At 40.1% G+C, this 22,630-nt stretch overlaps 3 protein-coding genes across 6 annotated transcripts in view; 1 reads left to right on the top strand and 2 right to left on the bottom strand.

Moving 5' to 3' along the window:
• Nucleotides 1-7,311, bottom strand: part of KCTD17 (potassium channel tetramerization domain containing 17) — a 32,733-nt gene extending 25,422 nt beyond the window's left edge. Inside the window, exons 1-2 of the mRNA XM_015831934.1 lie at nt 7,093-7,311; nt 4,146-4,254 (exon numbers count right to left, since the gene is read on the bottom strand). Coding sequence (XP_015687420.1) covers nt 4,146-4,254; nt 7,093-7,311 — 328 coding nt within the window. The remainder of the gene's footprint in view (nt 1-4,145; nt 4,255-7,092) is intronic.
• Nucleotides 7,312-9,210: 1,899 nt separating this feature from the next.
• Nucleotides 9,211-14,685, bottom strand: MPST (mercaptopyruvate sulfurtransferase). Of its 4 annotated transcripts, XM_015831924.1 has the most exons (4): nt 14,581-14,599; nt 12,730-12,762; nt 11,596-12,241; nt 9,212-10,184 (listed from the first exon to the last, which is right to left on the bottom strand). In XM_015831924.1, the coding sequence occupies exons 3-4, from the start codon at nt 12,188-12,190 to the stop codon at nt 9,886-9,888; spliced, it is 894 nt and encodes a 297-aa protein (XP_015687410.1). In that variant the 5' UTR covers nt 12,191-12,241; nt 12,730-12,762; nt 14,581-14,599; the 3' UTR covers nt 9,212-9,885. The 4 variants fall into 4 exon arrangements, with proteins under 4 accessions (XP_015687386.1, XP_015687410.1, XP_015687394.1 ...); XM_015831900.2 differs by lacking the exon at nt 12,730-12,762 and having other exon boundaries at nt 9,211-10,184; nt 14,469-14,592; XM_015831908.1 differs by lacking the exon at nt 12,730-12,762 and having other exon boundaries at nt 14,581-14,685.
• A 1,615-nt stretch (nt 14,686-16,300) lies between these two features.
• TST (thiosulfate sulfurtransferase) lies at nt 16,301-21,599 on the top strand. The gene is made up of 2 exons (XM_015831995.1): nt 16,301-16,925; nt 21,135-21,599. Exons 1-2 carry the CDS (start codon nt 16,331-16,333, stop codon nt 21,431-21,433), a joined length of 894 nt encoding a protein of 297 aa, XP_015687481.1. The 5' UTR covers nt 16,301-16,330; the 3' UTR covers nt 21,434-21,599.
• Nucleotides 21,600-22,630: the final 1,031 nt, after the last annotated feature.

Below are 22,630 nucleotides of genomic sequence, written 5' to 3'. Positions count from 1 at the left end.
ATATTGAACAATAGGGGCGAGAGGACCGACCCCTGAGGCACCCCACAAGTTAGGGGCCTAGGAGTCGACCTCTGTCCCCCTGCCAATACCGACTGCGTACGGTCGGCGAGGAAGGAGGAGAACCACTGCATAACAGTGCCTCCCACTCCTAACTCACCGAGACGCCGCAGCATGATACCATGGTCCACAGTATCAAAAGATTGACTACAACTCCAGAACTTCCAACACTTAAGTCAGTCCAAAAGGATATAATAATCAATGGTATCAATACTACCAAGGAAACCAGTAGAAATACCACCTCTATACTAGTCCTGCCACACATCAAAAAATGAAATTGATACCATCTCTACACTGTATCCAGGTTTGAAATCTTACTGGGAGAGATCCAGAGATCCACCTAGAGACCTTTGAAACTGCAATCTGACTACTTTCTCAGCAACTTTCCCTAAAAAGGAAGCAGTCCAGAAATTATCTAACAAAGTCAGATCCAGCATGACTTCTTGAGGGGGGGGGATGTCTTCTTAAGCATGGGTTGGACCACCCTCTTTCAAGGATGAATCACTGCTTGGATTCAACCCACATGCTCTAGTTAGCCTTAACTAACTAACCAGATTATATCACCAAGCATATGGTTATTTGATTCATGAAAAAATATTTAAAATTTAATCTTCAGACATATCCACTATCTAGCTCTAATCCAATGATGGCCAATTTAAGACATTGGATCTATTCTGCTCTTGTTATTTTTATCACAGTGGATATCAATATCCACTAACCAGAATTATCAGTCAGACAGAGGAGCAATATTAAGGAATTAGGGATTTCTAGCCCAAAATATCAGAGACCAGGTTGCAACTGATGGCTGGAGAATTCTGGAAGTATATTTTAAAGTTTCTGAGGTTGAGAAATACTAGCCTAAGGGAACCTGGCATGAAATTACTGCTACATAAGCAAATAAAATGTTGTCTTCCATTTTGTTCATCTGTCATCATTTGCATCCCCACGTCTCTTTCCCTAGAGAGACACACGTGATGCATTTCAGCAGCAGGCATGGGGGAATCTAGGCACTTAATGAACCCACTGAGGAACCAGAGTTACACTTAGGAACTAGCATTTTGTTATTCGCCAGAGTAATCTATTTGGACCTGATACCTGGTCCTCTCTTTCTTTCCTCAGCAAACTAGGTGAATATATTAATAAACAAAGCAAAAAATACAGCCATTCTGAGTCTGAAAGTTGTGGGGAGGGAAATGAGGAAGCAGTTTCTTTTTCAATCGCCACAGAGAATTACTGCCATCATTACAATGATGTTGTTGTTCCTTTCTTTTCCTTCCCCTCCCATGTAAACTAGAGTAGTATCCAAAACCAGAACCAAAATAGAAACAGAATAAAATATTGTAATTTCAGATTATTCAAGACTGATCAGTTGGCTTCTTGTAACATGCTAAATTCTAAACTTAGATTACTGAGACATGATTTTTGTTTGCACATAACATGTCCCCAAATAAACCAGACATGAGTTCCCATAACATGTAACTGAATTCTTATAACACACACTGCATCTTTAATCTCATGTACTGTTATCTGAACTCAGTAAGTTCTTCTCCCTATTCTTATTCTTTTTTTGTGCTATAAGAAAATTGTGCTTTGAATAATTCAGACAAGTGCTCTCACCATTGCCAACTACTCCCACAAGGAAAGGAAACTGTCAGAACAGAGAAACTGAAATGGCATAATGCTATGAATTAGTTCATCAGCTTCTTTTTTAAAAAATTGGAAAAAAACATTATAAGCATATAATTATTTTACATTCTTCAAGCTGATGCTAAAAATTAGAAAAGACACAAGAGAATGAAATACGAAAAGCAAAATAAAAACATAAAAACAACCTAAGATGGAGCTTTCAACAGCAGACTTCCTACAGTACTTCCTTCCCACTGTCTTCTATCTCTTACTGCTACTTAGGCATTTATACTCTTCCTTGACCACTGGAAATTATAGCTTGTATCTATTTGGATGGCTTGGTCTAGTGTTTATTTAACTGATTGTTATCCAAAGCAAGAGTGCCACCAAAATATGTCATTGGCAGCTAATTGTTAGGATTTTTGAATACAGAGTAATAAATAGCATTCAACAGAACGGTAACTTTTTGGAAGGAAAAATACTGCTTCTTACGTAGTCGAAAACTAAATATTTAGAATACCAAGCATCAGTGTATTTACAAGGGTACAAACCATCACCCTTGTGATGCACTATTTGGCTCGTTTCTTATTTTTCCAACGCAGAAGTGTACTAAGGGAATGCAGGCAATTAAAAATAGACAGTAGAGCCAAAGCAAAGCAAGGAACACAGTATGGTAGTAAATAAATACAACTGCTCTTTAATATTATTTTCAAGTTTAGAGTCCCAACCCCACTCAGCATGGTTGTGGTGGGTGAGGACAATATCCATGTGGGCATCCCCAAATGGGGTAGTAGCAATTGCTAATGTCATTATAAAAAGACGTCAATCTCTGGCCCAGATTAAGTATGCAACTATTATTCCACCCATTTATTTTGTAAGAAACTAGCCTGGCCTGCCTCTCCTTTCCTCTCCCCAGTTCAGCTGCTAGCTTAACGTCCAGTAGTGTAGCAAAGGGGGGGAAGGGCAGGGCATCCACCTTGGGTGCAAGCAACAAGAAGATGAGGCTAAAGGTAAGAAGGCAGCTAGTCAGCTGGTTGGCATGGCACAGCAGTGATGGGAGGCAAAAATGTGCCTTCGAGTCAGTATTGTCTCCTAGCAACTACCCCCTGCAGCATTTTTCAGAAGTGACATGCTACTTCCCTCTTCCTCAGTCTGAAAGTAAACAGCTAGCCAAGGTCAGTCAACTGCTTCATGCCTAAACTCACAGTCTCCTGATTTCTAGCCTGGTGCCTTAATCCCTACATCAAACTGGTTCTTAGCAGCAAAAGAGTGTCAAACCCAGATGATAGCTGTACATTTAAGGTAGCATGCTTGTATGTTCTACTGATTTAACTTTTTTAAGGAAAATGTAGTACAAGTAGTCCTCAATTTACAACCGTTCCTTTAGTGATTGTTTGAAATTACAACAGCACTGAAAAAAATGACTTATGACAGTTTATGACAATTTTTCACACTTATGACTTTTGCAACATCTACATCAGTGATGGCGAACCTTTTAGAGTCCGAGTGCCTAAAAACTGGCCCCGCCCCTGCTCCACACCTGCCCCACCCCCACCCGGTCCCCCACCCCACCTGCCCGCAGGGCCACTCACCGCCTCCAGGGCCCACCGCAGATTGCCCAGGCAGCCCAGCAGTGCCATGGCGGCCACGCCCTCTGCCCGCAAGCCGCAGCATCAACTGTGCAGGATGGGGTATGAGGGCAGAGTCTTGTCTACACTGCCTGGCTGCCATGTCTTTGGCTGCCCTGCTCCGTGTGGGCCACGTTTGGGGGCAACTCTCTTCCAGGTGGGCTGCTGGTGAGGAGGGGGTCGTGGGGGAGGCGAGGCTGGGGCAACGGCACGTGTGCCCACAGAGAGGGCTCCGAGTGCCATCTCTGGCACGCGTGCCATAGGTTCGCCACCACTGATCTACATGGTCCTGTGATCAAAATTCAAATGCTTGGCAACTGGCATGTTTGTGACAGTTGCAGTGTCTTGGGGTCATGTGATCAACTTGCCCACCATAAACAATTCAGCTAGTCCTCAACTTACAACCATAATTGAACCCAAAATTTCATTGCTAAGTGAGACAGTTGTTGAGTTTTGCCCCACTTTATGACTTTTTTTGCCATAATTAAGCAAATCACTGCAGCTGTTAAGTGGATCATGTGGTTGTTAAGTGATTCTGGCTTCTCCCATTGACTTTGCTTGTCAGAAGCCGGCTGGGAAGATAACCAATGATGATCACGTGACCCCAAGATAAGGCAATGGTCATAAGTATATGCCAGTTGCCAAGCACCCAAATTTTTATCACGTACCCTTGGGGATGCTGCAATGGTCGTAAAGGTGGAAAACAGTCATAATTCACTTTTTTCGGTGCTGTTGTAACTTTGAATGGTCAGCAAATGGATGCTTCTAAATCAAGGATTACCTGTACTGGCATTTATATAGCTGGGTTCTGGAACATAAGATCTATAGACTTACCTTCCTCAGCCATATCTTTATCCAGTACCAGTTTTCCATGCCGGAGAAAATTAAGAATAGGTCCAAAATAAGTTGGGTCTCGATCTATGAGATATGCGCCTGTCTCATCCTAAACCAAAAGCAAAGAAGAAAACAAGCCATGTTTAACTAACTTTTCTGAGTTCTTTGTTTACTTAGATTTTCCAAAGATTTTTGAATATAATTCCTTACCCAAACCTCTGAATAAATTTAGTTTTCAGAGATAACAAATTAAACATTATTATGGATCATTAACTGCTTAAAAACAGAGTAGACAGAAAGAATTAGCGGCTAGCTTTCACAATAAAGGGATATAAATACCAGTTGGGACACGTGCTTCTTATGTGAGCTTTGAAGTTAAACCATTGAGAATCATTTAGAAATCAGCAGTACGGTAACCAGTTTTGCTGACCCCTCATTACTAAGAGAAGAAAACGAGTTCAAGGATTCTTCCCAAAAAGGTTGAAGGGAGTTAACAAGTTTATATATAAAATGATTCAAAATAGGGCAAAACTTTTTGAAACATTTTATACACACACAGAGAGAAATAGAGATTCACACATACCATCAGTCAATGACTGATCAGAAACAGACCTTGATAATACTACATGTGAAGGTATTTATTATTTATATCTTGCCTTTATCATTTTTCATAAATAACTCAAGGTGAAGAACACCTACAATTCTCCTTCCTGCTTCTATTTTCTCCCCAACCACCACCTGGTGAGATTAGTTGGGCTGAGAGAGAGTGACTGGCCCAAGGCCACCCAGCCAGATTTCTTTCATGCCTAAGGCCGGGAAAACTCGGTCTCGGTCTCCTGATTTCTAGCCTGGTGCCTTAACCCACAAGAGACACATCCCAGCATAGTATCTATTAGGAAAAAAATAAAACAAATTGTAATGCCAATATTAAATTTGTTACACAGATACACTGTTCATCTATGACTGCTATGTCTCAAAAATTGTTGTATCTCAAAACTGCTTTTAAAAAAAAATCAATCTGGAACAACTCTCCAAAGAGAAAGCATCTTTCGGAGGCGGTTTTTTTTGTTTTTTTTGTTTTGATGGGAATAATGGACAAAAAAAGGAAGTCTGTATAAAACTATGCACACTCAGCAAAAGACGTTTTTGTCTCTGTCATATTTATGGGAACCCTAAGTCATTAAAAGTAGTTGAATAGCAGGAGATTCAGGGCAAACAGTTAATAAATATATTTAAACTGTGACATGTTTAAATATTTCTTAGTTAAATGATAAATGCATTATATCAATATACTGAATTTCATTCATGCCTTGTGTTATGCCATAACTATTATTTACATAACACAATGGCTAAGTTTGCAAAACAAAGAAAGTCAGAATCAATTGCATGTATCTGCAGGATCAGAGGGAAGAAAAGCAAAACTGCCAAGAAAAATAGGAAGAGAGGGATTTGGCAGGGTGTTTGTACATGCATGCGCAGGCACAACTGTGTACTTCCTCCAAATAATATTGGCCAATTTGAAATAATGCCGTCATGAAGACTATACAATATTCACAAAACAGATTAAAATGTGATATGAATTAATAAAATTGGCTAAGTTCACCCAACAAACTAAATTTTATATAAATTCTGTTCAGTTATCATACACTACTTGATTCAACCAATGAGTTGGAAGTGTAAATCAGGGTTAATAAAAGGTATCTGCTGAGTTCTCATAACATGCTGCATCTATATGAACTATCCTTATTATGGCTTTAGTTGATAATCTGGTTCACAAGATATCACAATGGCCGGATTCCTTCAATATGCTAAAGCACATCTTAGCCTAACCTAGTTGTGTGTAAATACAGCCATCCAACTACAAAACACTTTTTAGCCTAACATGTTCTCCAAAGTCAGCAACTTTTTGATCCTATCATAACATTTATTTCAAGGCTGTATTCTTTATGCGTATCCTTGGAGAATAATGCTGAAGTCAACCGCCCTTGCTCTGACTAAGCTGTATGCTTTACTCCACTTAAAACAAAACAAAAAAAACAAAAAACATCCTGCGGATGAAGTTTTTGAACGGCTGCCCACGACTACATTAGCCTTAGAAAAGCTGCATCGAGTGTCAAGATATAAACTCTTGGAATCACTGACAAAGGACCCACACTGATTACAAGGGGCGTTACGGTGAGGAAGAAATGCCCCTAAATTTGTTATTATTTTGAGTTCTAGGCAAGATTTCTTTGAGGCGAACCAGCCCCTTGGGTGGACAAGTGGAGTTTTCGTAATTCTTCGTCGGGTGCTTTTAGCGGGAATCGGCGTGCTTCTGAGATAAGAGGCAATAAACAACATTATCTCCGTCGAGCAATTTAATCAGCTCACTCGCGTGCAAAAGCAGAAGCTGGAGTTTCTCCGCGTCCGCATTTTTCAACAAAGCAGAGCGATTGGCCTGTCGGCATTTAAAAACCGTTTCCTTGCTTAACAGTTTTCGCTGCTCAGGCAGACGCCCCTCCAGAAAACAGATGCTTCTATCGGACTTGCCTTTTTAAACACTGTGTAGTTGAAGCGTACCGGGGGGAACTTTCGTTCCTATATAAAGCTCCAAAAACCCCTGAGGAAAGAGCGGGGGCGGGGGGGGGGGAAGGGAGAGAAAGAGAATCGAGCTTCCTGACCAACTTTGCGTTCACGAAGCAAACATGTGAATGGGACTTTGAAAAAAAAAAAAAAAAAAAAAAGACTCCTGCTTATGGGCAAGACCCGAAAAGTGCGTGAATCGTGGGGAAAGCTCGACCCCTTAGCAAGATTATTTCTAAGTGGGCTCTGATCTTTCGAAACAAAGGGAACCCCCCTCATTGCTGGCGCTCTCCACGCCCCTGCGATTTAAGCGAAGTGAAAATGCTCCCGTGTTCGCAAAACAACAGTGCTCCTTTCGAGGGGTCGGTGAAGCGCGGGCGCTTACCCGATCTGACTGCAGCTCTTCTCCCTGGCACAGGCGGCAGAGGAAGGATTTCTGCTCGCGGCATAAGGTCTGCTTGGTGGTTAAGAAAACGGTGCCCCCGACATTCAGCCGAACCCATTTGCCTCGGCTGCTGGGGGGAAGCGGCTGTTGCGAGCAATCCCACGCGTACGAAGTAGCCTTCTGTGCAGCCGGCGCGTCCTCCCCTCGTTCCATTCTCATCTCTTTCTCTCGGCGCGTCCCTCCTACTTTCTACAAATAGGCGGGACGCGGCTTGCAGGTGTTGAGCACTGGAGGATTCTGGGGCTTGTAGTTTGTTTCAAGGCTAGCGCGCATTTCAGACTTAAGCGGGACACAAAAATCAAGGCTGCGGGTTGTTTTGCCTATGTATTTAAGTTGTGGTACTTCAGGGAGCGTTCTTTGCTGAATTTCCTTGTGATGACAACCCAACAATCTTTTTTTAGCTGGAAGTGAAAAACAATTTAAAGCAGGGTTTCTCGACTTTTAGCAACTTTTAAGACAGAGTGGATTTCAACTCCCAGATTTTCCCAGGCAGCATGCTTAAATGAAGGCCACCCATCTTAAAGTTGCCAAGGTTGAAAATGCTTTTTAAACACATTTTAATGGCTGAGAACTTATACGATTTTACATTTTCACTGAACCATCCTACAAGGTGAGTGAATTCTCACTAGATCTGGGAATTGGAGGATATTCCAAATGTTTAAATTAATCTTAAGGCTCCTTGAGTGCCACTTAGGGAATTGGTGGATTGATTCTTTAATAATCTTTGATAGTCCACTGGACAAACTTATCCAGAGCTAAATCTTATTTATAGCATAATTACATCACTATTCTGTTTTGCCAAGAATGCTGTAAGATTCGGTATCTCTTTTCTTTCTAGAGATATCTGTATTTGGTCATTTCTAAAACAAGAATGTCATAATTTCCTAAGCCCTATTTGAGTAAAGTGGAAAATAGTAAATTCTGCAGTCCAGGGATGTCCTACACATGTAATAGCTTTCTTTAAAAAAAATCAATTCCCTGGATTTGTACTGTAAACCACTGCTTTAATTTCTTCTTTGAAAAACATGGAGCTTAACTAAGAATATGTCAGCTTTTCAAGTGCAGACCAGACAACCAAAACCAATTACCCCTATTGTAAAGTTAAAGTAATAGAATCTTGCAAGTCTGAAAGTCCCCCTCTCCTGCCTTTAGTTCCAGAGACTTGGGGGTGGGAGGTGTCAATTCTGATACGCTTTCTCCAGTGCTGGTTCCAGCTTTGGACTCATATTTCTCTTTCAGATTGTCTAGAGCAGTGATGGTGAACCTATGGCACGGGTGCCAGAGGCGGCACTCAAAGCCCTCTCTGTGGGCACGCGTGCCGTCACCCCAGTTTTAGGCCTTTAGCTGGGTTTTATAAAACCTTTTTGCTTTAGGCCTCCGCTGCCGTGTGCAAAAAAAAAAAAAAGGTTCAATCAATCAGTCAATTTCAACTTCTTGCAGGGAAAAAAAGATCTTGCAAAGTTGAAATTGATTGATTGAACTTTTTAGTCCTACCCAGTCTGCCGTTACCACCGCAGCCACGCCCAGCCAATGGGCCACACCCACCCGGCACTCGATGATGCATAAGTAGGCTTTGGGTTGCAGTTTGGGCACTCAGTCTCTAAAAGGTTCGCCATCACTGGTCTAGAGTGAAGTCTTTCTCCTACCAGTATGTATTAAGGTAATTCTCAGAGCCCATTACAGTGTATGTGATCACTTGCAGTTTTCCTTCATAGCAAATGCCACATCACACAGTTTATCTCTCCAATTTATTTACATTTGGTTCACTATCAGGTGACCTATCTGAATAAAAGCTTGGAGTTAGCAGTTAGTATTGATAGATCAATATTTCTGTGGTGAGGTTATTGGGTAGGTTGGTTTAGGATTTGATCAGACTAATGCCTGGACTAAGACCTAATGGAGCTGCTGGATTGCAGAGAGTGAGACGGTGCTTTTGTTAGAGAGTGGAGATTTGGAAAAAAGAGAAAGGAGTTAAGAAATTTGATTTGTGATGGGGTATGTCAGGATATGTCATCATATTCCTTAACATACTGGTTCCTGCTGGCTTAAAGCTTTTATGGGGTGAGATGAGAGGGAAAATGGCCAACAACAGAAAATATCAAAGATGATAAGGAGTCTAGTGGCTAAATCCTATGAAGAATGGCTAAAGGAACTAGGTAGATTAACATACATTTTCTATCTGATATAGTCTAGAACCAGCTGAATTCAAGGTGCAGTTCACCACACAAACTGTCATGGACACAAGTTTTCAGAATCTGACCTACTTCAGGCTGAGAACACAAAATAAAGCAATGAATCTTTAAGGACACGAAGATGCTTTTGATTTAAAAAATGTTTGTACTATGGCATTTCCATACAAAATGAAAAGAAACCAAATTACAGGATTCAGTGGAGAAACAATTAATACTAAATAGCCAGAAGAATGACACAATTTGCCATAGTTACACTGCAAAATTAATCCCCTTAAAAAGCAAAGTTCTTTTTGTGGTTGCAAATCTCTAGAGTTTTTGTGTTCTACCTGGAACTCTTAATTTGATCTTCCCATAATTAGTGTTTTCTTTGCTATGAAAAATGGGTAGTATCTATACCCATGGCAATGGAGACAAGCAAAAGAATGGCAAATCCCCCAATTCATTATCAAAACACTTCATTCAATAGGCAGAATATCTTGAGATAGAATTTTTGAAAGCCATCCCCTTCTCTAATGTTTCTGTCTCAGCAGAAGGCTATGCTTCAGAGGCTCTTTCCCATCATCTCTGAAATGATGTCTTCGGGCTGTGCGCGCATGAACCATTCCACCCAAGCCCCATCATAAATGGCCACATCTGGCTTCCCACACAGATATGCTCCTAATGCCACATGGCAAGCGGTGACTCCTGATCCACAAGTGGCCACAAGAGGTTTGGAGAGGTCTACTTTCTTCTCCTGAAACAAGCTTTGGATAGTTTCTGGGCTTTTTTCCAAGCCTGCCTCAGTGAGGAATTCTGTGAAAGGAATGTTCACAGAGCCAGGGATGTGACCAGGTTCGATTCCTGGAGAAAGTTTGAAAAAACAAAATACTATTAAAGTTCATTGAACAAAATTGCAAAATGAGCAGCACAATTTAGAAATAACGTGCATACACACACACACACATACACATTCTGTATGTAGTGAACCTTGAAATCCTGTACATAGCACTAAGTTTCTAAGTAGGCACGATGGCTGGGAAATTCTGGGAGTTGAAGTCCACATATCTGAAACTTGTCCATTTGAAAAATACTGGTTTATACTAATGGTAAAGGATGAATTCCCCCCTGCCCATTTGCCCCAGTAAGCCAGAATATAAGGTGAAGTTAACTGATATCACCCATCTGCTGGAGAACATGGAAAATGACTGTTTCTAGTTCTCTAGTGTACAGGGAAAAAAAACTTTATTTGATCCAAATCTTCCCCAATTGCGGAAGGACACTTAATAAAGTTGTTAAAAACCAGGAACCATGCTGTACCTTCTCCAATCTGGGAAGGCTTTTGACAATTTTTGGCAGTCCTATCATCTTGTACTTCATCTTTCTTCTACAAAGAGTGAAAGATGCAGCAAAGATGAAAATCAAATGCAATTAGTATATTAGGAATAATGACAGCCCATCTCTGCCTAATCTGTTAATTCCTTACATATTTTATTATATATAGTAATATATAAATTACTGCCATTTGATATACTGCATAAATAAATAAATAATGCCCCACCTTCTCCTTTCAACAACATCCTTATTAGGAGGAACTACTGATATATAGGCATCTCCTCTTGTTTCTTGACTTGTGTAGAGGTCAGAGGAAATGGTCTTGAAGGACAGCAGGAAGAGCCGCTACCAAGTTAACAGTCAGATGAAAGCCCCCCCCCCCCAAAATCAGGGCAAGAACTGAAATGAGTGAATATCTCAGACAAGCCCCTCCCTGGTTCACACATAGATAAGGGGGGGGAGCATAATCAGACTTGCAACATTCTGTTACTATAGCTTGACAGTAAAAGTATTAACCTACATGTCATTGGTTTCCTAATCTGTTCTATCTTGAAGTGCTGAAAATTTGCAACTTCCCTTTTTTAACATAAAGTTTCAAAATCAGAGGTTTTAATCTCAGAGCTAAAGCAGCCCAACAACTCTACTGTCAGGCTCCAAAACCTAAAAAAACACACTGAATTACTCCAAAACAATCTCCATTATTATTCCTCAAACACAGACAGAAATCTTGCCAAACTAAAGCAAACTGCTTGCACCAATAAAGATATACTCTGAGAACTTCTAGGGAGGAATTGTCTTGAGTCTTTTCCTTTACCTCTTCAAACTATCCAAACTATCTAAACTTCACTGTCTCTTGCTCCTCTGTAATGTAGGCTCTTCCTCCTAGGAATCCAGACTACATTCCACCACATCTATCCTACAAACGTAAAGAAACCATTACCTTGTCGGGGTTCTGGTTCCGTCCCAGTGTACCTTCCAGCAGACCGTGCATCCACTACCTGGAACTGGCATGACTCAATGTTCTCCTTCACCTGCTCATAGGTCTTCACCATTGATTTATCCAGAGAAGCATGAAATTCAGCAGAAGCAGGATGACTCTTTCCAGAGCTGATTGGATACCCCTCTTTCATCCAGTTCTTCAGCCCACCATTTAGAAGGGAAACCGCTTCATGGCCAAAAGCCCGGAACATCCACCAGACCCGGGGAGCTGAGAACAAGCCCTGGTCACTTGCGTCATACACCACAACATGACAATCACTGCTCACTCCTAGTTTGCCCACGTATTCTGCAAAATCTGTTGCACTAGGAAGCATATGATCATAAGGTGATGTGCGGTCACTGCAATGATCAATGTCGAAGAAAGCAGATCCTGGAATATGGCGATCGTCAAACTCTCTCTGGGGATTACGTTTCATTTTGGGGAGATACCAAGAGGCATCCAAGAGCTTCACAGATGATCCAGTTTGAGGAGACTTGATAATTTCTGACACCCATTTAGCAGTCACCAATGCCCGGTAGAGTAGCTGCTGAGACATGGCACTCACAGCCTGTTTGGGTTTGGATGTCACTTGAGATTTCTGCTGGCACTGAGGTGAGAGAAGACAACACAACAAATTAGGATCATCCTCACAAGAGAAAAGAACACCCAGGGATTATAACAAGCTAGTAGTTACACCTGAACGAAACAGCAAGTTCAGCCAATTCTGTGGCTAAGTTAAGATGTAATGTTCTTGCTATAGTCAATACAATATTGCTTTGTTGGTAGATGGGGAAAAAATTGCCAGGAGGATGCGAAATCTACTACCAAATCTCCATCTATGCTGAAAAACGCCTCACCCCCATTGGTGGTATCTCACAAATGATGTAATCTGAAGCAGGCATTTGGGGAGGCTATTATAGAAAACCATAGATGCTTAGGTTCTAAGTCCCCTTGTTCCCTTGAGATGCTTCCCAAACTATGAAAATCCTCTGTGTGTCTGTGTATGGACTTTGCCTGGTCATTCTTGCTCAGTCCAACTTCACAGAGTGGTTGTTGTGGGGAAAAACTCAGAAGACGGAACACAATGTACACTACCTTAAGTTCCTGGAAGAAAAGTAGAATACAGATCTGTCAAATAAATGATAAACATATATGATTTATTACAGTTCAAAGAATGCTGTGGTTAAACAATGCTAACAAGGTCACTTGGCAAAGTATAGCAGTGGCAACATTTTTTTGCTTTTTCTTCCGGGGAGACAATAAATGCTTCTATACCATTATGCCATCAAAATATAAGGAATGTGCACTCATTCATAATCCAAGCATCAACAGTACTGTGTAAACAATATTCTGGGCAAAAAGACAGGGATAAAATTAGAATTGTTATAGCAACACAGTTTAATTAGTGAAGGTAAAATATCACCATCATAAATTTCTTCACTAAAAAACCTACCTATTTCTGCATATAATAAAAATGAACTCTAGTAGAACCGCCATTCTCTTGGGAAAAGCTCCAGGAATCTTCAGCAGTCAACCTCAACATAGACGAAACAATTATATGATCCATGCAAAGTGAAAAGGGCCCCTACATTTTCCTGGTTTTCTCATTTTTTGGACTCATCTCTAAAAAGGATATTTAGATTGCTGTAGGATTTATTTTATTTTATTTAAATTCCATCCTTTCATCAAAGCAATGCCCAAGTTCTCTTCATTATCTTGTCCAAAACATCTGAGATCTATATTCAATAGCAAATAACTAAGAGAGCAAGAGTGGCCAAGGTTTACAAAAACAAAGATAGACTTTGAAGTTAGATCTTCATGGAGAATGTGCAGGGCTTCACTTAAATCATAACTTCTATAACAGCAGCTGAGTAGGTTGGGTCTTCTCAGTACCGACACCACATCTGTTACTTCTCTTCTTTTTAATCTATTATTTTTTAAAATACTGTCATTTTTATTTTGTCATGATTAAATGCTGTTTATAGGATTATGTTGCATTTAATTGCTTTTTAACACAATCCTTAAACCCAGATATGGAAATATGGAGTTAATAGGTGAAATATGGAAATAAAAATAATTCTCATCCCATGCACAGGAGAAAAAAGGATAGTGTACTTCTTCTATCATTTTCTTTATAGGTTCTTGTAGTTTAAAAAGAAATTTGTTTATTTTTAATATCTGCTGCTTGATTAATAATCTAAACAGAGGTTTCCCGTTTTGCAGCCCTGGACAAGAGTCTGTCTGAAAAACAGTTTTCTTTTTATCACATCTGCAGCTTTATAGAACTGGAGTCTCTCTGTTAAAGCTAAGCAGGAAGATGCTGTGCAAATATTCAGAGGCGCTCCATTTTGTTCAGAGCAGATTTGTTCATATCAATGGGTTTTGCTACTTCAAATTCAAGTTTCTTTGACAGGAACAGAAAAAAGTCTCCCAAAGGGGGAAAGATTTCGTCTCTCTTCCCCCAAGAGTTCTCCACCCACAGAAACACCAAAGTCTCAAATTCCCCATTTGAAGAACAGTAGAAAAACTGCACCAAGCACCCAACTAGTGTATAGCAAACAATTTATTTCCTTCTCCAAGAAAGACGGTTCTTCTGAGCCTGCCCAATCTGGCAACCCCAACAGGCGTTGCAGTACAGCTCCCATCCTCCTCTGACAATCTATATATATATAGAGAGAGAGTATTCGATCTCACCCCTGCCAGCAAGGATTTGAGAGTTATAACCCAAAGGTTTCCAGGGTTGTCTAGGGAGAAGAGCATCGCATAGGTAAATGCCGCCACCAGAGGAAAACCCACGTCCCGCGCTTGCCTCACCCCTTGAGGAGGCAACTTACTAGCGGGGTTAGTGACCTCTGAGCACATGGGCGAACGTTCATCTCATGCTTTTTCTTTTAAACCTTCAGCAAGTCCAATCTACCTCCACCTCTCTGCTTCCTCTTCTCTTACCTCGGATGCCTCGCTGGCTTCTCAATCTACAAAGCGTTCCGCGCAAGCCGGCTCTCGCCCACCAGTTTATTCCCCCTTCCTTATTCTACCTCCAGGGCGGAGAAAAGGACCACGTCCTACTTTGATATCCAGTGAAAGGAAAGCTTGTCGGGGCGAACCAAGTGGGGCAAAAAAAAGGGGGGGAGAAAATTAGCAGAAAACCATTAACTCGCCCATGGAGATCGGTCCCTCATCTAACTGGAATCACGCACGACCCTCTTTTTTAATCCTCATGACATCTGATTAACTGTTCGCCCCATGAGCCGCTCATTTTTGGAGAGAAAATAAATATTTGATTTGCTTTCCCCCCCCCCTCCAGCCACTTCCTGGAATAACAGATTACGGAGTCCAGAAGAAGAAGGCGTGGAGAAGCACTTTACTTCCCCGCTGATCATTTAGAGGCGAGGCGCGTTTCTTCGAACGCTTTCCAGTTGGGGCCGTGCCTGAGTTTCCTAGAGAACGTGGGTTCCGGAAGAAAACCAAAAGACTGTCTTGTCTTCTCCGCCAGCAATGATGTTTGAAAAGCCAAACGATGCACTTGTACCTGTTGCGATAAACTCTTTAGCCCTTCGCTCTCTCCGTAGTAACAACAAGGAGGAATTTGGAGAAGAGATATTGCAGACAACTTTGGACGAGCGAGATAAACTTAACCCTAATTACTTTCATACTTCTTACTTGCTTTAGAATTCTTATTCTGTCATGGACTTCTCTCACGACCCTGAGTGAATCATTTAGCAACACACACATACCTTCCAACTCACCCTTTATCCAAAGTGTATCTCTTCTCCAAAACACAGTGTTGTTACAATTCTGGACAATGGAAATTGTGATTCAACCCATATAAACTCCAGAGCAGTGCAGGCTGCTGTGTTCCCACAACCTCCCAAAAGTGGGTTTATATTGCAAGTCTCTCATTTTTCTTTAAAAATAAATACCGCTACTTCGGCTACCTTGTCATAAGCATGTTCGGATAGGGGAATTATAGCTTTTATTTCAGAACTTGCAAAGTTTAGGACTCAACAGTATCTTGCTAGCTCTACCTTTAACCTTTGGGGCCCTCTTAACCAAACTGCTGAAAAATGTATATGTAATGCAGGTTTGCCATATTTACCATTTCTATGTAATCACATTGCTGCACTTACAAAGCTGGATATATTAGGAAACGGTATCTGGATGTTTGAGGTCAGTATACCAGCTTCTTTTACAGTGTTTCCTCTTATACACTTTGCTCTTTGGGACCCCACATTCTTGGCCTTACTGAGTTTCTCAGTGCTGGTTTCCTCTTTCAGGTTTGCCCTTTGCGCCACTTCCGACCCAGGCAGTTTACTTTTGCACCGTCACTGACTATGAACACTAATGCATTTCTTGTCTTTTTACAGCAGATCCTGAAAAGCTGGCTGATATGTTCTCGCCCTCTAGTTCTTGTGCAAGAACAGGAGGGAAATTAATACAAAAAGCCCTGGAAGTTTTCTCTGAACAATGACTTTAGTTTTTCATCAAGTACTAGAGGGAGGGAGGGATTTTGCAGCTGATTGTGGATATGCCTGTGCCAGTCCAAAGTGCAGACTTGAATAGAAATGAATTGGCTAGGGTTTCTTTTCTCCGCCCTTTCTTAGTTGATTGGACATTGGAGCCTGGACAGAGTACCTCCCTTTTCTGTACATACCATTTTTCTCTTTTGAGTTCACCCATCAAGAAAGCTTTCCTTAACATGGTGCAGCAAGCTTTGTACAGAGGTTTGGTCTCCACTAAATGGCTGGCAGAAGCTGTCCGAGCCAAAAAGATTGGCCCTGAGTTGCGGGTGCTGGATGCTTCCTGGTATGAACCTGGAACAAGAAATGCCCAGAAAGAATTCCAAGAACAGCACGTGCCTGGAGCTTCTTTTTTTGATATTGAAGAATGCAAAGACAAGTCATCGCCTTATGAGCTTATGCTGCCCAGTGAGAAACACTTTGCTGATTATGTTGGCCACTTGGGCATTGGGAATGATACACATGTAGTTGTGTATGATGGAGACAACCTGGGCACCTTCTATGCACCACGCGCATGGTGGATGTTCCGAGTCTTTGGGCATCGAACTGTTTCAGTGCTGAATGGGGGCTTCAAAAACTGGCTGAAGGAGAGTCACCCAGTGACATCAGAGATCACCCGACCAGAGCCATCTGCCTTTAAAGCTACTCTTAACAGGTCTCTTCTGAAGACCTATGAAGACATGGTGGAGAACATGGAATCCAAGCGGTTTCAGGTAGTGGATGCCAGATCTGAAGGACGATTCCGAGGAACAGAACCTGAGCCAGGAAAGGAAGGTAGGAATGTACTCTGAGATAATTGGTAAAGACCCATATTCTTTACCTGCTAATGATATTTTAGTCTTTACATCCCTCTGGCAGACTTTAAGTTTATTTATTTGTGAACAACCTCCACTGAACAAAGTGGAACACTTTCTAAATACACTCTCATAACAGTTTAATACTACAGTGCCTAAGAAGAAATCCATAGGTCTCCAAAACTGATACATGTAGATATACTACTCCTGAGTAGAAAAATAGAGTGATCTAAGAATTTTTCCATTAGAGAACTTTTACTATTTTCCTGGCCTTTTCCTTTTTCTTATGTGGTAAGAAATATACCTACACACACAAGCACACACACAGAGGATCCATTTATGTTTGTTTGTTTGTTTGGGATTCCATACTGGCAGGGTCTGCTATCAACACTTGTTGGTGTCCCAGTTTTCCAAACACCCTGCCCCAGAAACTCAGGACCCTGTTCAAAACAGATCTCCAGTAACTTGATATGTCTGTTGCTCATTCCAAAATTTTATATTTTTTTAGAGTAAATGGACTCTGACTAGTCTTTGTCTAAAAATCAATCCTCCCAACAATTGCGCAAAAAAATCCAAGACATTTTTCACTTTATTACATTCTCTACCCCAATAATGTGTAAGAGAATGTTGAGCTAAAATCTTTGAGCCCCTGGACAAAGGGCAAGAGCCACAGCCATGGCAATTGGTGAAAGATATGTCCACGTGCATGTGTCAGAGAAGAATTACAGCCTTCTGGAGCAAAACCCTGATTGATCAACTCCAAGTTAATGATTTTTCAGGTCACCACATCCAGCAAGTCCAGGATCTGTCAGCATAAAAAATCTCACAGATTGATTGCTTTTTCATCCATTGGACTGCTTTTTCAATGTATTTTTCTGTAAGGAAATGGGGAGGAGTGCAGATTGTATTACATCTTAATAGCTCCTATGCCTTATTTCGGTATTGTTGTTCTATTATCCTTGTTTCAGGATCTAGGATCAAGGGACTCATACTTAACTTATTGTTAAGTAAAAACTAGATAGGAAAAATGGGTGGCTGGATCCCTAAATGCAGACATTAAGAGGGTCCAGACAGAGTTTGGGAAGGATACACCAATATCAGAAGATTGTGATACAGGCACAAGATCATTTTGCAAACATTACACAATTAAACCAATCCCCAAAACAGCAAATTTCTCTGGAAAGCAATGGCCTCTAAGGAAGGGGTCCCCAACCCCCAGTCTGTGGACTGGCACCGGTTCACAGCATTACAGAAACTGGGCCATGCAAACAGGCAAAGCCCATCCACGGGATGCAGGCAGCACATGAAACCACACCCCCTCTGGTCCACAGAAAAACCTCTCTTCACGGAACTGGTCCCTGGTGCCCAAAAGGTTGGAGCCCGCTGCTCTAAGGCATGGAGTCAAAATCATTACAGAATGGTTGGGCTGAAGCAAACCTGATGTCAAATATGATATCCTTCGCAATGTTCTTTCTAGTTTGAGATTTTTCCAGGGAACCTCAGTCTGGCAACGGTGGTTTCTAGGGCAAGACAAGTGGCTGACGCACAAAAGTGGCTGACACTGAACCTTCAGAGTTGCATTACCTTAAAACTTGCGGAAAGGAATTTCACCTCATTCTATAAAATAGCTCTGACAGGATTGTTATTCACCTGCCTGATAGGAGTACAACAAGATATTGTGGTTAGGCAGGAATTGCCCTTGAGGGTTCTTGTGAAATAGCTAAGAATTCAATAAGCTTTGCATAGCACTTATCTGAGTGGATTAGTTTGTTGTATTCCTGGAAGATCCAATAGAAAGAGCACAATAGCAGAAGGACGTTTTAAAACTGTTTGTGGAAGCTTTTCCAAGAAGTCAGCTTAAAAGAGCCATAGCTTATTATTCCGTTGTATAATCTTTTTGATTTCCTGCATCTCAAATTATTGGAAAATTGTTATTTTCCCTTATGGCCATTCTTACAATAAATGCAGAGAGGTGGCTGCAAGTTGCCATATTTGTAAATTGAAATTAATGCTTTCTTTCCCATAGCATTCAGACCATTAAAATCGAGAGATTTGCCTAAAAGTATGTATGCAAATACTTGTCACTAGGGATAGTCCTCGAGTTACAACAGTTTATTTAGTGACCATCCGAAGTTACAACAGCACTGAAAAAAATGACTTATGATCATTTTTCACATTTACGACCATTGCAGCGTCCCCATGGTTGTACGATCAAAATTCAGATGCTTGGCAACTGACTCATATTTATGGCAGTTGCAGTGTCCCAGGTTCATGTGATCATCTTTTACGACCTTCTAACAAGCAAAGTCAATGGGGAAGCCAGATTCACTTAGCAACCATATTGCTAACTTAACAACTAAAATGATTCACTTAACATCTGTGTCAAGAAAGGTTGTTAAACAGGGCAAAACTCACTTAACAAATGTCTTGCTTAACAACAGAAATTTTGGGCTCAATTGTCATAAGTTAAGAATTACCTATATTTCCAAACTGAAATTCTTCTTTCTTCAGATTAGTTCTCTGATGGGATTTTAAGATTTTATGGGAAACAAAGAAACATAATAATCACACGTTACTTGATGTGAGTTATCTGATGATAAGAAGAAAAAACACTAAGGTTTAGTCTTTTGGATCTATCTAGTTCAGGGGTGTCAAAGTGCCGGCTCGTGGGCCGATTGCATCATACGGAGGCCGCGCCCATCACAGCTCCGGCAATGCGAAAAAGTCGCGATACGTCGTGACACGTCACGTGACACAGCAAGTTTGACATCCATGATCTAGCTACATCACTCGTGTGGTGACATAGTATAATACATCTTCATCAGGACCCTGACTACAGCTGCCATATCCTCTGATATTTACCCTGGCTAGCTGGATTAAAGAGGAATCAGCATTTTTTTTATTATTCTGTTTAGGCACCGCCCAACTCCAAATATCTGGGCAGCTCACAATACAGCAAAGAATAAGATAAAAACACAATTCAAAACAGAGAAAAAAATGAGATCTAGTCACTCAGTACAAAACTACACAAAAATCCATCCAACAAGGAGGCAATTCATTAAGAAGGTTATTCTTTAAATTCCGGTTTGTTTATTTGCTTCAAAGAGCAATGGTATATAAGCATTTATAAAATATTTTAAAAGGAGAAGCTAAAATAAACAAATATTCTCAGTTGGATATTTTTAGCTCTGTAATGCTGAGATATCTAAGAAAAATAATGAGTCTTGAGTCAGTTCCTATAAGGCACAGAGAGACAAATTCAGAATCTAATGAGATGAAAATGTCCATCTGGAATGGCAGGAGATCAATTGAGATATGTTTCCACAAGAAATTTATGCAAGTTCATCATTTAGCTCAAATCTCCCCTCATCAAACAGGTCAATTTTTCCATTTCCTCCAATTCAATAATCTTTACAAGCCGTTTCACCATTGTGGGAATTTCAGAAGTATCCATCTTTGTGTGTCTAATAATTTCGCTGCAATTACCATATAAAAAAATCAATCTTTTGTGAGTCTCCTCTAATTGGCTATCCATAAGTCCAATTAAACAAAGTTCTGGTTTCAGCAATTGTCTTCCTTTTCCAATAAAACAATTTGTCTTCTTTCCATACTCTAATAGTACTGTTACACCAGGGATAAATAAAATGGTCAGGTAGATAGTGATTTTTCCCCAAAAATCTGCAATTATCTTGCTCTATATTTAAATGCAGTAAATTCTGGAGTTGTGATTTATTAGAAACAGACATTTATAAAGCTGTTTCATTTTACATTTAACTATCACCCATATAACCAACATTATTTCTTACTTTTTATTCAACTTATTTGTATTAGAAATAATTGATAATTTCAAATTATTTGACCACAATCCCAGTTTTGTGCTACCATGTGTACTCCAGTTATGTGCTTATATACCATACCATTATTTAGGATTAGAACTTCTTATAATACTATTTTATTTGAATTTATTTTAGTAACCCTGTTCTTAATTATTTTAGACTCTAGTATATTTATTGTTTTTTTCCTTATGCATGTATACGTGTATATAGAAGGGTATAATATTTATTTTATTCAATATTTTGTTTGAATCTACACTTAGAGTTGTAATAAAATTGAACTGAATTTGACCAGAATAGTTAAAGGAGGTACTTTTTATGACTTGGTTGAGTGATTATTCTTTCTCTTATTCCAGGGATAGAACCAGGTCACATTCCAGGCACCATAAATATGCCTTTCTTCAACTTCTTGACTGAGGAAGGATTTGAGAAACCCCAAGAAGAAATCCAGAGCATGTTCCAGGAGAAGAAAGTGGACCTTTCAGAGCCATTGATTGCCACATGTCGCAAGGGGATTACAGCCTGCCATATTGCCTTGGCAGCATATCTCTGTGGTAAACCAGATGTGGCCATCTATGATGGATCCTGGTCAGAGTGGTTTCGTCGTGCCCCTCCTGAGTATAAAATGTCTGAATGGAATCGCCATAAGGCATAATAACTCAATTTTCTGTGAAGCATAGTTCATAATACTTTCTAAGCATGATGAAAACATAGGAAAATAGATTCCTATTCTTCTATAATTTTCTCATTTTCTAATCCATGGTTGCTGCTTGTTTTTGCAAACTGGTAATTAAATAAAATTGAATCTCGGGTCAAGTACCTTTTTCAATTCTGTGTCCTTTTTTATTGTCCACAGCTAATAAAGGAAGAGAAACTATCCACTGTTATTATAAGTATTAATATTAATATCATGACTTTCCATTATAACTATAACATGCTGCCCTTGAACTGTAATACATGTAGATTACAATTCTTACTGTCCCTAGATTATCCATTTAACAGCATGATAGTGGTCAATGATAGGAGTTAGTCATATCTGGAAGTTGCTAAGTTGTGGAAAGCTAGCAAAAACTAAAAACTAACTGGAACCTTATGTTGACATAAGTAGAACAACAATGTTATGTTTTAATAGTATTAGAGACTGCATATAAAACTCAATCAAGACCATAACTCACTGAAACAAAACATTTTAATGGGCTAAAGTATTACTAGGGAAAGGACCAACAGATTTCATGAAAATGGATTCCAGTTCCAAGTAACCTTGGTACTGCTTCAAAGAAGGTTGTTTCCTGTGAATTCACACACCAAATTTCCAACAGTGGTAGGGTACAAAGAATCTTCTTCTGAGAGACACATTCAGACAGAGATTTATGATGGTTGACTCATTTTAGGCTCTATCATTTAGGCTTTAAAGATGATATCCAGGTTGCTTTGCATGTTATAGGTTAAGATACTGGTAGTTGTCCATGCACTATGGCACAGAAGTTATTTTATAAATCATTGTGCCTTACTACTAAATAATTGTGATGAGGTCAGGCTCCAGATATGTACCTTTTTACTATGTAAGTAGCTATATTCAATCTTCAAATGTATGAAACCCAGGAAAACCAGTTCACTGATGATTCTACCATGTGTATATACAATGCAAGAATTCTGTATCAAGCTATCAGACATTAAAATGTGAATGTTAATATTTATAAATCAAAGCCACCTTTATTCTCATATATTCAGCATTCCTTCTATTTTCAATATTTGGAATGAATTATTTGCAACCAAAATAGTACTTTTCACATTCCTGATGAAACTCAAAAGAGTTTTAAAATTATATATACTAATAGGAAAAGTCTAATGA

This window comes from Protobothrops mucrosquamatus, unplaced genomic scaffold, assembly GCF_001527695.2.
Source record: "Protobothrops mucrosquamatus isolate PMUCROS unplaced genomic scaffold, P.Mucros_1.0 scaffold_22, whole genome shotgun sequence".
In the NCBI taxonomy this organism is placed as follows: Eukaryota; Metazoa; Chordata; class Lepidosauria; order Squamata; family Viperidae; genus Protobothrops; species Protobothrops mucrosquamatus.
This window is presented reverse-complemented; position numbering and strand designations above follow the sequence as displayed.